General features: G+C 31.3%; 2 protein-coding genes across 2 annotated transcripts; one reads left to right on the forward strand and one right to left on the reverse strand.

Annotated features, from left to right (window-relative positions):
• Positions 1-1,386: 1,386 nt before the first annotated feature.
• On the forward strand, positions 1,387-3,319 carry LOC130628579 (G protein-activated inward rectifier potassium channel 4-like). The gene has a single exon (XM_057441544.1). It carries the CDS (start codon positions 1,457-1,459, stop codon positions 2,870-2,872), a length of 1,416 nt encoding a protein of 471 aa, XP_057297527.1. The 5' UTR covers positions 1,387-1,456; the 3' UTR covers positions 2,873-3,319.
• A 4,526-nt stretch (positions 3,320-7,845) lies between these two features.
• LOC130628600 (TNF receptor-associated factor 6-like) lies at positions 7,846-15,720 on the reverse strand. The gene is made up of 7 exons (XM_057441578.1): positions 15,245-15,720; positions 15,093-15,144; positions 14,394-14,498; positions 14,034-14,195; positions 13,835-13,912; positions 13,663-13,740; positions 7,846-10,203 (listed from the first exon to the last, which is right to left on the reverse strand). Exons 1-7 carry the CDS (start codon positions 15,427-15,429, stop codon positions 9,181-9,183), a joined length of 1,683 nt encoding a protein of 560 aa, XP_057297561.1. The 5' UTR covers positions 15,430-15,720; the 3' UTR covers positions 7,846-9,180.
• Positions 15,721-15,743: the final 23 nt, after the last annotated feature.

A 15,743-nucleotide genomic window follows, 5' to 3' on the forward strand; every position in this document is an offset into this window, starting at 1 on the left:
TTCGCAAAAGGTGTGATGTCAATATTTTTTATAGATAAAACGACATCTTTTTTTCACTGTTCTCACTTAAATTAGTTATTCTTCCCCTTCTTTTAAATTTTGCGTACTACATTCAGAAATATTTTTTTAGACATAAAGCTGCATGAAGCCTGCAACTTGTGTTAAATATTTGACAAATACAACCAAATAAAAATTAGTTGTGTTCGTAAAACTTCTCTACATATTTCTTAATATAGAAGTTCTCATTTCGTGATTAAATCTACCATTCTCTACTGAATCTTGTAACGTTATTCTCAAACCCAGAACACAGGTTGTGTATATCTCCTTCAATTGTAGCAGTAATTATGAGCGGTAAATTATCGCACCTGTAAAGAAATTTAGATGCTCTGTATCCTGATAGAAAAAGATTTTCATAATAGTCTGTTACGCAAATGGTACCGCAAGTAGCGGGACCTACGCAATGTGGTATAAAAAGAACGGGCGAATTCGTGGATTTTTCCACCGATCACCGACTAGTAGTATTAAAATATGATACGGCTACTCCTTCTAAAGCTTCATGTCGTAAATCAAAATTATTTGACGCGAAAATTTTCACTCGTTGCAAATAAAAGTATCCACGACTTTTTTGTGTTTCTTGCATTTGATAAATATTTTTATCAGTATGTCCATTTTCAAAGAGTTCGTTGAAAATAATACTTATGGGACAAATTCCTTCTGATTTACCGAAATTGAGGTGTACTTGTGTTCGCTTAGAACGCCAATTTCTAAAATAATAAAATATTTATAATTATTCGATGTATTTTCACAGACAATTTGATTAGAACACCTTCTCCACTGTGTTATACTCTACTTAGACTTTTTCGCTAAGAAGTTAGAGCACTCAAGTTTCAGAAATTATGAATTTGGAACAGAAAAAGGAAATTTTAACTTCTTCAGAAAGTAAAGAATTCCTGGATATTACATGCTTATCACGTGTAAAACTTCTCCCTGACAAATTGTCATTTTAACTGTAAACTGCTCTTTGGAAAGTTTTGATAAAACAGTTTCTGTATGAGATAGAAAACTGTTTCTTCTGCTTACATTTTCAAACAAAATTACAACATTCGAATTAATCTTAGTTCACCAGAATTTTTTTTTTCGTTTCATTGAAATTAGTTTTTAAATACTATTTCCAAAATGATTTTTTAATTCACTAGGGCATTAAGTAATTAGGAAACTCGGGTAATTATTCTATAAAAACTAATCCACGGTCACATAAGTTATTTCAATTTTTTTAACTTTTTACTTCCACTGTAGAATTTCACTTGTATTGATCTTTGCTCACATAAAAATCTTTTTAAATCTAAATTTAAACTAGAATTATGTAGATCTTATCTTCGCTTTTAGACATACCTTTAACTAAAAGGAGTATTAACTGGAAGATTTGTATCAAATAATTGTCGCTGTGTGTGAAAACATGGTAAAAAATACATTGATTTGCAGTGAAAATAAATGTTTCGCGAACCAAGACAAAGCCTTCAGAGATGAAGAAGCGAGTATCAAACAAATACGCAACACTTTCGGAGCAGAAGAAGAATGTTACACAAATACTCACATCAGAAATGATAGTTGCGTGAGCGAGAATCGACTCAAAAACTTAGAAGGAGTGAGAGAACTACTCGCCTATAAACGACAACGACTCCTTTCGATGGATTCGTTTGAATCAAACGTTTCGATTAGCTCAAAATCGAAACGACTCGTAACGAAAGACGGTTTTGTCGATATAAAATACGTAAATATTCCTGGATTAAACTCGCGATATTTAAAGGACATCTTTCATACACTGATGGATTTAAAATGGCGTTACATCAGCCTCATGTTTACACTCAGTTTTCTTATTTCTTGGGTAATTTTTGGAACAGTTTGGTATATAATATTTTACATTCATGACAATCAGACTTGTATTGACAATGTTGACTCATGGGTCAGTGCGTTTTTATTTTCCATAGAAACACAAACCACAATCGGTTACGGTGGCCGTGCAGTTACACCGAACTGTCCCGAAGGTGTTCTACTTCTGGTCATTCAGACTATCATCGGCATGTTTATTAACTGTGCTATGCTTGGACTTTTATTCGCAAAATTATCACGACCCAAAAATCGCGGCAAGACGACAATGTTTTCAAAACGTGCCGTCATAACCCTTCGCGACGGTAATTTATGTATGATGTTCCGCTACGTGGATTTGCGACACCGCCGTCTTCTGGATACAAATATGCGTGCTGTTATTATCCGACCCAAACTCACAGAAGAAGGTGAGTTTATACCTATCGATATGGCCGACCTGAAATTGACGATCGATCTTCAACAATTCGAATATACGATGAGATTATTTCCGCTATTCCCTATCACTGTCATCCATGTGATTGATGAAAACAGCCCGTTTTACAGCATGTCTAAAGTTCAACTTGATCAATCTGAGTTTGAGGTTATTCCGATTCTAGAAGGAACCGTTCCAACAACGGGTAACTCTACTCAAGCTCTTACTTCCTACCGGCCAACGGAAATCTTATGGGGACACCGGTTTAAACCTGTATTTACTGGAATTCACATTGGACAGAATATAAACCGGATTGATTTAAGCACATTACATGATACATATAAAGAGTTGAACACGCCGGATTGTTCTGCGGAAATCTTTGAGAAAACCAGGTATTTGGACGATTGTTCAAGCGTATCTGAGTCGCATGGTTACCAGAGCGGTCCCTCATCAACTCTGTCAGTAAACGAACGAGTTTTAAGACGTTTTTCAAGTAACCCAATGGATGTATGCATAGACATGCCAACAGAAATTATTCAAGAGTTTCCTGTTTTGAAGGAGACAACGACTTAAAAATATTTCACGTGTTTTATATGTTGTGAAAACGAAGACAAACAGTTACCAATGCTACAAAAATTAAAATGTCTGACCTAATGATATTTAGCTTTCACAATAATTTCTAAAACTTGGTCACTTGGAATCGTAGGTATTCATTAAAAAATTTTTGTTCAGTTTTTGAATTTATAAGAAATGTCTATTTTAAATTTTTGTCATTTTATTGTATAAAAGGGATGCTCAACATTATGTTTTAAACTTGATAACAAATAAAGCAGTTCAATCTAAACGTGTACTAGCCTCGTTTTGACTAAGTTAACACAATTGAAAATATTTAGAACTTTCTGTTGAGTTTCAGTCCAGAAATGCAAAAACCGTATAGTTCTTTATTCGCAACATACTCACTTTTTTTGTGGTGTTTTTACTATTTTATTCTGTGTATTGAAATAAACATTTTATCAACCAAGTTGTGTGTTTCTTTATCTTCAACAAAATATTTACTTAAATATTTCATTTGTAGATAATTCATATGAGTAGCCCATTAAACTTCAAATCTAAGAATTAGGGATACGGATTAATTAATAGTAGAATGATATATCCCTAAGCGAACAGCTCATGTGATGTTTGAATATTTTACACCGTGAAACATTGATTTTATTTAGTTTTTGGAAACAAAAGGTATTTGTTGTCTACAATCTTCACTGAAAAATAAATATATTTGGCTGAATGTTTTCAATGAAAAATATCTATCCTGAACTCGGTTATTCCAGGTATACTTCATGCGAGGTAATAAATTTGTACCATAGTTGTTTCTTTCTTGTGTATACATCTTTGCATATTTTTTGAAACCAGTAAATTTATATTCTGGGCAGCCATATTAGATATACGAGATAAATACCCTTAAACAATTTCAACAAATGTTTGTGCTCACAGACTGTAATTGTTGTTGCAAAAGAATGTAGGAGCAGGAGCGCATGTGTATGTACTGTATGGATTGATCATTACCGCAATAACTGCTAAGCGAGAAATAACAAAAAAGTTTGCACCATATTCAAGACGTGACCTAAGATCAAGAAAATATAACCTGAAGTAAACCATGGATTATTATTCTGGTTTGTTTCATTTCCCAGTTGCAAATAAAACGTTTGTTAAAAGTGCAAGCGTTATTGTTCCATTCTGCCTTCCATTTTACTTCCTATTCCTTGTCTGAAGATAATAGGATAAATTTCTTACTTAGTTTTTCGTTGCACATATCAGGCTGCAAAAGTTTTCGTTTGAAAAGTCAACTTTTAAAACCAGAAAAAAGCGCGAAAATAGAGAAAGTAAAAGAATAGACAAAATTTAGTTGCTTTATTGAATCATGTTAATAGAATGTTAAGTGAGCATAAAAAATAAACGTTGGTGATTTAACGAGCCCGTGTCTTTTAAATGTGGCCGCTTTTTTATAAACAACACAAAATTTTGATTAAAACGTGATGTTGATTAAGTTATGCATTTCACAGACTTGTTTACTAGTTTACTAGTTGGTAAATTAACTTGGAAGACCAAATTCACGAGACTGATTGATCAGTTCAACAGGTGCGCCAATTAAAATTAAACTTTGACTACAGTTCTAACATGGTTTTTAGGAGAAGAAATTAGGCTCTTGTTTTCACTGTGGTGAATCTCGGGCATTCCAAATGCAGAATGATGCTTTCATGGTGATGACGCCAAACCTGCGGCTGATTTCGTTGTGATCTATCATATTAAGGAGTTACCATTACAGATGTACCTTAATAAGGAAAAGTTTGCGCAAGAAAAAATGGCGGAACTAAAAATTTCGAATTAGTGATACAATCATGAGATTGCAATGATTGAAAAAAAATTTTCATGCAAATAATTGAGGGGTTTTCCCTATAACAAAACAATGGCAGAAAAAACTCGCCTTTTTATTGAAATCAACAAAATTAGATTGCAAATTTTATTTTATCATTTCTTGTAATTGCAGACAAAAAGATTGCGAACTGCGTACTTTTTCTAGAAATTGCGGAAGAAAGGAAATTGCGTACTTTTTCTAGAGATTGCGAATGTTGACCAAAATCCGCATTTTTGTCTTCTATCTTTCCTTAAGGTAGTTCTTATTTCTGCTTCTGCCGTTTATACTGCCTTTCCACTTTCGACAAACCAGCTTTTAAAACAGGTGCACTATTGGAGACAAAAGGGTCCTTGCAATGTTCACTTATTTTTTTTAAAAATTTTGTAATTGCAGAGTCTTAATTGGCTTGGACAACGAGAAAACGAACTGGGGATGAATAAATTGATGGAATATATAGAGAAAAATCGGTTAGAGAAGACGAGTGGATACAGAAAACAGATCTACCTCTTACAAAAATTATGCTCCTTGACTTACGAATACATAAACTTATGTTTGCCCATTTTGAAGAAGTAACGCACCTGGTAAGGAGACCTTCAACTCCGGAGAAAGAATATGGTATTTCCATATTCATAAAAGCTCTAACTAAAGGCATGGGCACGTTTTCAGATGTAACAAATTCCTGCGCGCGCTGCAAGAGTGTATTTAAGGATGGACTTTAATAGCAGTAAGGAACAATATAATGCGGAGTGTGCGTGCAAAAATTACCGCAGATGTGCATGTTGCTCGGTGCAGACAAAAAACGATTTGCTATAGAAAGAAACATAGTACGACTTAACTCTGAGAAACTCAATGCCTTTCTCGCGCAAATAAAAAGGAATTTGTGAGGAATTGCAGCATTTGCTAGTTTTATCCTATTTGCACGGGTCCTCTTTGAGCACAGGTCATACCATAGACGTGTTTACCCAACACCCAGGAACCTTATTTATAAAGAAGGTTCCTGGGTATAAATACAACCTTTTTGAATCGACGTATTTATGAATTTTTTATTATGAATTATAAAAGCCTCTAATCGCCGTGAAACAAGGCTAAATAAAATCTTCTCTTCGACATGTAGTTGTGAAATAGCTCAAAAGTCTTTAATATTACACTCGACAGGAGTTTTTGATTTGGGAATATATAAACTTCCCCAGCGCAACGCAATTGAATAGGGGTGACGCAATTTTTGAAAAAACACGTAATAACATTAAACAGCACGTTATTTATCTTAAGACATTTATTATAAACTTTATAAGATATTGCGTTTATGCTTATAGAAGAAGCTTTTCGCCGAGTGACAAGAGTCTTCAGAAATCATGATATTTGAAAAGTGATGTTATAAATGACTTTAAAAAAGTATGGATCAGTTCACATTTTGTGCGACAGTATCGAAGTTTAGTCACATTTATATTTAAATAACTGTTTCTAATGTCGTCACATTAGGAAGGATAAATAATTTCTTATAATGGCAGTGAATAATTTCTAACAGAAAAAAATCATTTACAAAGTACTCTTCTTCTTTTAATTTGACGTAAGTACTACTTTGATACTCCTGCATGTTTTTAGAACAGCGTAATTTAGTTGTTTTGCCAAATCTATTTATTAAACATACATCCTTTATTCCGTTACCAGCCACATCTATACATTTGTATTGCACCTTCACATAGTACTTACGATCACCAATTTTAATGTTGTTATAAAAATCAGTCAAATCAGAATATCGATATTTAATGTACACGCGATTTTTTACCTGGACAATATTATTTTCGTTTCCAAAACGTTCAATGTTTCTCCCTTGAAAACATTTCAAGTAATTACAAAATTGCTCTCTTTTTGAAATTTGTTGAAAGTTCGCAACTTTGGAACTTCGTTTCAATGTTTCAATAACACTATCCCAATATGTTAATGGCAAATTCACTTTGCCTTTTAAACTTTGCGAAACACCAGATATAATCGCTAATTCCTGTGAGGTCCACTCTTTAGATCTTTTTTTGTATGAAATGTTAAATAGATCAACAATGAAATCTAAAGCATTGCCTTGACTACCAAATATTTCTGCACATAAGATAACTTAATCTTTTTCCCTTTCATTTTCAAGCTCGCAATCTTCAATTTGCTTCCCCAATGCTCCATTCTTTTCACACCCTTTAAGTTTTTTAGAAAAACTTTCAGTTAATTCATCTGGAGTAAGACATGTTAATGTTTAAAATTTTTGTTCAATATTTCTTAACTTTTGATGACATTTTCATATTATTCCTTGCATTCATTCAGTTTGTTCTCAGTCACTTCAGCTTTGAAGTTATTTGAATTAAGCACATGCTAGTTCTGTTGCTTTTGCAGAACAAACTTAACTGTGTCCATACCTCATCCGTCTGTAACAGGAAAAGTAAAATATATCTCCTAGAATTTTCTTCTATGTTATCAAATTGTTATTAAACTTGTCAAACAATTTTTTTTACCTTTTTTATTATCTTGAAATAAGCCACGCGATAAAATTTTATTATTGCTTTGCTCTGGAGAGATTCAAATTTATTCCAAAATCATCCCTTGGGATCAAAAATGACGTCACATTTGTTAAAAAGTTTCTTATTTTAACGTTAGATAAAAACATCTGTTTTCGTGGCTACATTTTTATCTGCAAAATTTTTAAATTTAATTTTGTATGTGAACTTTAACTTACAACAGTGCTACATTTTGTTTTAACAAAATATTTATTCTAGCTGAAAAAAATGAAAAAAACGCCAGCCTCAAGGAAGGTTTATCAATACTTTCCATGTACATGTATTCACCAATGTTGATCTTCATAATTTGTCATCTCATTTACTGTTTTCAGCATAAAATGGATTAAAAAAATAGCACTTGCACCATGGAGATTAAGGTTGTTTTTGATCATCACCACCATCCTCTGTTCTATTTATGCCCTATCTGCTTGCATTACACTATATTTTCATATTCTTAACACATGAATATGTTAACCCAATCATACCGCAACATCATAAAATATTCCATACATACCAGAATATACCAACATAATACAGTAAAGATTAAAGTGAATTGCAGCTCCACAAAAGGGTGGTTAAAAATAAAAAACAAGTAAAACTTCCAAAACAGAAGTATAATTGATAATACCATGAGTCAAAATAACCAAAAAAATAATTCCAGGATAACACTGTCAACTGGCAAGAACATATTAAAAATGACCGTCGACATATATAAATAGCTAATACATGAAAATCATACCATCACACTTAATAAGAAAGACTGTTAAATTTACAATTTACTACTAGCACAATTTACTTGAACGACAAAAACAAACAAGCATGGACCTGACAATTTAGTTGCATAATTGCTTCTACAAACTGCCCTTTGTAACAAACCTTATCTATTTAAGAATCCATATATAATATATAGAATATGAAGCCTGTATCAAATAGTATGGTTGATATAGCTCATTTAACACGGCTTCGATGGAGGCTCAAACTAACCTTATTAGCAAAGTGACAGCCGGGTTGTTTTAAATATCTTTTTTTGTACTCACTGTTATAACCTGAAATTTTGTGACTTTTCCTAACTTTGCAATTCTAAAATTAGTTTTTGAATTTTCCAGCGGTTAGCCAGTCGTGAATAGGGGGTAAAATATCTGAAGTAAATATTCATATATGCAAAAATTAAAGTTTTTTTTATAAAATTAATGTTTTTTATAATTACGTTATTTTTGTACATATTACAGGTACTTTCACTATTTAAATCATAGCGTACTTTAACTGCGACATTTTTCATTATTACCTAAAAAATTCAATTATATTTTGTCTTTCCTTACGTCACAACAGGGGGCAATTACGTAATTACACCAAAATTAAAAGTCAATCCTATCCCCATGATGATGAATTACCAGTGTGACAAGTAATCTATAAAAATGTGACCGCAAGCACTTTCGCATGTTTAATTAAACAATTTCATATAATTCATAGCGATATAGAAATTTACAAAAACATTGTGATTACACTGAAAACAAAGCTACAAGCATAGTACAAAAAAAATTACCTACTTAAAAGAGTTACAATATAAATGTAATACTAATTTTAATAGACAGATCAATACTTTAAATTTAATTCTACTGCATCCTGTGCTATTTAGCCAGAAACAAATTAAGAATCGAAACTTTAGACTTTCAAGTCAATACGATTACTAAATACATTTTTATAATCACGTGGTACCCGCACTGAGCAATAGCGAGTTTATTCTATACAAAGCTTTGTCAAATCCTTTCCCATATTTAAAAACATTATTACTTACAAGAAATAATACAACGATATATATAAAAGTATTACGTAATAAAAAAACAGCAAAAATATCATGTTAATATACAGAAACAACACATAACAAAAGTTTTTTTTTTAAATTGTTACTCATCATGTCACAATAGTTAAAAATATTAGTACATAATTTCTAATAAAAACCAATCATTTACGATGTATTTATGATATACTAAACTATCATACACCGAACTGCCATGATCACCCTCGTCATCAGGACTTAATTTTACTTTTTCACGAGTTCTACTAATTAAGTATGCCTCTTTCATTTTTTTATCTCTGACATATATCGTCGAATGGTGATTCTTTATTAAAATTTTGTGATTAGTGGTTTTTATTTCTTTACACTGGCCAGCCACATCAGAATATTTACATCTAACATAAACGCAATTATTTCTCTCAAAATAGTTCTTTGTTCCAAACATGGAACGAGCACTGCATTGCGGACTTTTTAAAAGATCACATAACTCCGATATTGTTGACATTTTTTGAAAATTAAAAACTTTAGAATTTTGTGTTAAGGTATCCATAAAGATATCCCAGTATGTTACAGGCAACGCTAATCCACTTTTTACAGTTTCTGAAGCACCAGAAAGACTTGAAAGTTCCCTTGAAGAACACTCATCAAGATACTGTTTGTGAGAAATTTGAAAAAGTTTTAATGCACTTTCAATTTCCTGTTCCCGTGTCAGATGGAATGTCTCAGTAACCATGCTAACTTTTTGCACTAGATTTAACTGCCCATTTACAACTTCACTTTGGACATTTATTTGGTTACTTTTTTTATTTGTTGTATCTGGAAAAAGTCCGGTTAATTCATCTGGAGTAAGACAAGTTAATGTTTGAAATTTCTGTTCAATGTTTTTTAACTTTGAGATGATATTTTTATATTGTTCTTTGTATTCATTCAATTTTCTGTTAGTCACCTCAACTTCTTCTCTCACAGAAGTGATGTTATTTTCTAATGCTTCAATCTTTGTGAGCAATTTGTGATCACTTTCAGCAGCTTCTAATCTAATCATTTTGTTTTCATTTTGTAATTGTTCAATCATTTTATTCTTCAAATGAGAATCTTGTAACAAGAACAACATGTGTTGTTGGTTGCACTCGATCAAATGTTGATTCAAATCTTTACGTAAGACCTGAAACAGATAAACATATACAGAATTAAAGTAAGCAAAAAAAAAACGCTATAACCTAAAAGCCAATTCTTATGTTATGAGCAAATTAGTGTGATGCCACCACGAAGCTCAAAAAGTTGAGAGTCTTTTTTAAAGAAAATCAGACACAGCAAGGAAGAGATGTCTTTTGTCCATTTAAAATAATTTGTGCTAAATATGGTTGGTAGATAAAAAAATTTATGATCTCTAAAAAAGGACTCAATTTGGTCAAGAATTAGCTAGGCCAACATGTTTGCACTTTTTCTAATAATACTTTTTTGGTTTGCTGCATTATTATTGCAAAGCGAAATTGTGGCACACGTTTGTTACGCACAGTATACCAAGAGAAATATCGAGATTCTCACAAATTTCAACAGAATTTAAATCATATAAAGTCAGTATAAGGAAATATAACACTTATTTTTCACAAAAGGTTATTTTTTTGTGTACTAGAACAAATAAGTTTGGACCGAGAAGCTGTAATAAAAGTTAGCTAAAAATGCCAATAAGTTGGGTTTGTATTCGCTCTTTCGTCCCCCTCCCTTATTTTCCAATTTTCCGTTTGCCTGAAGAGAAAAACTTTAAAAGTAAAATAAAGCAGTGAAAAAAACGACCATCGGCTAACTTGAAGTATATTTTACAGACCTAACGTAAATAGATATCTAAGGTAATTAAAAACACATATCTTATTTATTTTTGTGTATTTTATCTCAAAGAATTTTATATTGGTCTCATTCTGTGGGAACAAATGATTACGCACAATAATGTAGTGGAAGTGATTTTGTGATGGCAAAACAAAACAAAAATAGTTTCAAACTTTTACTTTGTTTAACTATTTTCGCATGTTTCTTAAATTTTTTTAACACTGGAACATCTTAATAAGTTTTACACCATGTGGGCTTTGGTTCAGTAATGGTGACGACCGTTAAGGTAATTTTTGTTTTGGGAGATAAAGGTTGGACATAAAACCTCTAATGTTCTCTTTAGCCTGTTAATCGCGCATAGAAAAACTTTATATTAAGGCCCTTTAAGGCTTCGTCATTTTCTTTACGCGTCTAACCCTATGTTTTTGCGTTGTGTTTCATGAACTTTACAATAATGTAGTATAGTTAATTTATGAATAGTACAGGCGCATATGTGTGATTTTTTTTCCGTTTTTACATAAGTTACAAGTTATCTTCTAACAACTGCACTTTTGTGAACTCAACAGAACTACTCTCGAAAGGCCTTTTGGGATGTGAAACCACATAAAAAACTTTTCCCAAATTTCATGTTTTTCAAAACTTTTGTATTCAGTTTAGCTAAATTAGCATGTGTGAGTTTTTTAATATTTTAATCTCAGGAAATCCTCCACCAAGCATTCCCGCCTCTTGTTCTTGATGAACAAATTTTGCTTGCAACTTGCAAGAATGCTTCGCAACCTTTTTTTAATTTCCAGTGATACTTACTGAGTTTTCAGATTAATCTATTAGGCACCTGATGCCAAATATATAGGTTCCACATCGCGGAGAGCTTTTGATATTGGCTATCACTCGAAACTACCTCTTAAAATCTCTATGAAATTCTTTAATCGGGAAAATAGAATAATTTTCGTTACGATTATCCTTAGGACTTCAAACTTTTTTTCGTAAGAGGAATATTTTTTAGAATTTCGGTCACGTTGTGAATGTGAATACCCGATTTTTTTAAATGTTGCCCGAAAACCGGGAAAGAACAGATTCTCAGTCAATTTTCGGAATTTATTCATACGCACTATGGAATTTAAGTAAATGTCCACTTTTAACATTTAATATTTGTTAATGATGAAGCTGTTATAACTAATTTCCTTTATTCTGTTCTTGCTAAGCTTTTTGAAAGGTCGTTAATTTTGGATGATGTAGGGGTGGTTGATTCACGCCCTCTGTAATTTTACAGTTAAATTTCGCTGGATATAAAACTTATCAAAGTATTGTCCAAACCTATAATTAACACTTGGTCTGAAAAAACATTAATGAAAGCATTTTTCCCAATACCGTCTTAAAATATATCGAAATGCGACAAAATTACCTCAAATTTAAGATTCATAAAAGATTTATACTTTTGCATGGAATATAGTCACAATAAAAATGGCAAACACAACGTAATATCTCCTAAAGGCTATTTGACATTTATAGCTCAATAACATATAGAAAGTTATGAAAAAAAACATTAAACAAGGCGGGTGATTTCGGAACAAATGTTTTCCTCATATAGATGCCTCTCTTTTGAAACACTTTCTCAAGGCGTTTAATTGAAGCATTACGGTATATTGTGTTCGGTAAAATATACATTAAAAACGTAAATATATACATATCTACAAAGTAGATATTATGTGTTCTATCTAGGATATATTTACAGGTGTAAATATAAAAAATACAACTTTTTCATTTTGTAGGCAATTTAATGACGTGTGATAATAGTAAAAATAATTTTTAACTCAAATTTACCAAACTAACTTAAAATGATGATATAGCAAGTTTCAATTCTTTATTTCATTTTTATTTTTTGCAGAAAGTATGGTTTCGAACAAGAAGTAATTTTACAGCCCCCTTCACTGGGCACTTTAACAGCTATTTTTTCACTTTAAGAAAATTTTCCAAGAAACAGAATGTTCAAGAACAGAAAAAAAATTCTACTTGTAATTTCCATTTCATAATAGGGTGATTCAGTACGAATTAACATAATTATTTTGTTTTACCAGTTACAAAGGAGGGTACTCTAAAATTATAGCCTAAGGACTGAGTAGATTGTAAAAATCCTGAACTCTTCTCTATCGAGAAAATAATATGTAACTAATGCAATTTCTAGAAAATTACAGCTCGATAAAAGTTGCGAAAAATAACAAAATTTCAGGATTTCTACAAACTCAAGCATGAAGAGGGTTAATATAATAATTTGTTTTAACTGACAAATGATTGCATTAGTTAATTATACTTAAACAATAAAAAACAATTAACACGACCTTACACATTGTGTCAGTTACTTGCTTAATGGTGAAAGCGTGTTACATTTTAGTAAGTCAGCGCAACAAAGAAAAAAGAAAGTAAAAAAGAAAAAGCTCCTGGAACATCACATAAAGTATTACTAACAAGACCCCTAAAGTTTAAAAAATGACCACAATAGCAACAGTTTAAAATTATTTCTAAAACTTTGAAAATTAAAAATTCAAAAAAGTTCAACAAAAATTAACATAACTGTAAACAACACGCAAAGGAGTTAATAATAGGAAAAGGGTAATATAAATGGTTGCATTAGTCAATTATACTTAACTGAAAAACCAATTACCATGACCTTACACGTTTGTGTTGGTGCTTTTCAGTAGTAAACACAAATACATGGTATCTTGTTCAGATGAAAATTCTGAAGATTACCTTATGCTCAATTTAAAATCAGTCAGCAATAACAAATAGTATAATTCGTTACCTTTACAGAGCAGCCAATTGAATGGAATGAACAATCAATGAGTTGGTATAAACAATCTTTTAAAAGATGATTTTCAATCTGAAAGCAAGTAAAATAAACCTATAATAACATTTACTTTCAGGATAAAAGAATTTCTTGCAGCATTAGCTAACTTAGGGACAAATCAACAAACCTTGCACTTTGGAACCAATTCTGAACACAGATGATTTGAACATGTAACAGGATAATATTCACAAACTTCAAAATGATTCTAAAATGTTAGATTACAGAGACAGTTATCATTGGATAGAAGGTAGTAAAACAATAAGAACATTGTTCAGAAATACCTTAAAATAGAACAATGTAAACATAAGAATTTTATAACCACTAACTTGAAGTTCATTTGGAAGAAATGATTCAGTACAATAATCACATTGTATTACTCTATATTCACAAATTGATTTGTGTTTATGTAATGCTTGTCTTTGCATTTCTTCATTACATCCATCAAACGGACATTCTACCATTTGATATTTGCAAGTAGACTGATGATCCTAATGATAAAAACTTATCATGTAAATAATTTAAAATTTATTTCTCTTTGCTTTGACTTCACTCCAAAAGAATTACAAATAAAAGTCGCGTGTGATACTTAAAGCCGAATTGATGATCCTAATGATAAATAAAGGTTGTGTTGTTCAATCAACCACTTTTCTAATAAACACAATGGTAAACCAATAAAAAACGCGCACCTCCATCATCTGCAATTCTCCATTCCATTCACAACCAAGTTGATTATTTGTACATTTCACTTTTATTGCAGCTATGATTCTATCAAGCATTGAGTTGTGAAATACCTGATGAAAAAAGAATATTTAAAAACAAATATGAAACCCAAATTTTTTACCAGATATTGAGAGGTCCTTGAACATAATTTCTGTCAAAAATAATTTCTATATTATACTTTTATTTGAAGAAATTACCATTTAATGTAAAATTATTGTTTTTTGTGTCTTCGTTGTTTTCACACAATAATACTGATAAGAAAACAAAGTTATTAAATTAGTGTACTTTCTTTCTATATAGTATTGCCTGACAAAAATCAGATTTAGAAAAATTTAGTGTCTGGTGTTTTATTATTAAAATTTTTCTTACCTATCGGCATTTTTTCAATTTTAGGATTTCGATTTTTTTGCATGTTCTGTCACAAATTTTAGAGTTCTTTTTTTTTAATTTTTTAATAATTAAATCCTTAAACAAGGTCCCAACAAGTTTTAAAAGTAGGGGTGTAGAAAAGACTTTATGCGAAAAAATTATTCTGATTCTAGATTTTCTCCACTTTTCGGCAGCTCTTTGACAAACAGAACTTCGAAGTTTCACACTTTTTGTGTTGGGGACTCCTAAAGTCGTTTACAACACAAGCATTATTTAGTTTTAATTAAACCACTCACTTGATCCTTATTGACATTTTGTCGACACGATGGACAAACCAACTCAATGTTTCTGTAACAACAAATAAGGTAAAGATCATTGAACTTTTACTATCTACCAATGTTTTTCATTTTTAAAGTGCAACAGTGTTTAAAAAGGTTATTCTTTCCACCTTTGTCTGCATGATTCGGTCAATGCATGAAAACATGCTTTACACATTCCATGTCCACAGTTCATCTGAATAGCATCACGCATCAACTTCAAACAGATAATACAATATGCATCTTTAAATACATCACCAGCAACCTCCACATCATAACCTTCCATTATTTCTTCTTGTTTTACTGCACTGTCCATACTTATTTTCAATTATTCGATTTTACGCTATATTTTATATTATAACTGTAAGAAAGAAATATAGTACAGGATTTGCAAACAATTTCTACGTCTTACGATTGTGTTGCGTTTGCATATTTTTCCACACTTTCAATATTTTCTTAAGCCTCACAAATGTAAAAAGGATTTGTTTCTGTAAAAAAAGGAGCCTTACTTTGTGTTTAGTCATGTTAATTAGATTTCAAAGTTCTTAAAATATGCACGGATTGGTTACTTGTTTATCCTTGACTTATAAAAAACATTTTTGATGATTTCGGAAAGGATGATATAAAAAT

Source organism: Hydractinia symbiolongicarpus, chromosome 2 (assembly GCF_029227915.1).
Source record: "Hydractinia symbiolongicarpus strain clone_291-10 chromosome 2, HSymV2.1, whole genome shotgun sequence".
NCBI classification, from domain to species: Eukaryota; Metazoa; Cnidaria; class Hydrozoa; order Anthoathecata; family Hydractiniidae; genus Hydractinia; species Hydractinia symbiolongicarpus.

Bases quoted from the DNA above. Each gene is read 5' to 3' on its own strand.
- LOC130628579 (XM_057441544.1), top strand. From the start codon at position 1,457: ATGGTAAAAAATACATTGATTTGCAGTGAAAATAAATGTTTCGCGAAC.
- LOC130628600 (XM_057441578.1), bottom strand. From the start codon at position 15,429: ATGGACAGTGCAGTAAAACAAGAAGAAATAATGGAAGGTTATGATGTG. The intron at 14,499-15,092 runs GTGAGTGGTTTA...TTTTTTCATCAG, and splicing joins AAAATGTCAATAAGGATCAA to GTATTTCACAACTCAATGCT. The intron at 13,741-13,834 runs GTTTGTTGATTT...ACTTGCTTTCAG, and splicing joins AATTGGTTCCAAAGTGCAAG to ATTGAAAATCATCTTTTAAA.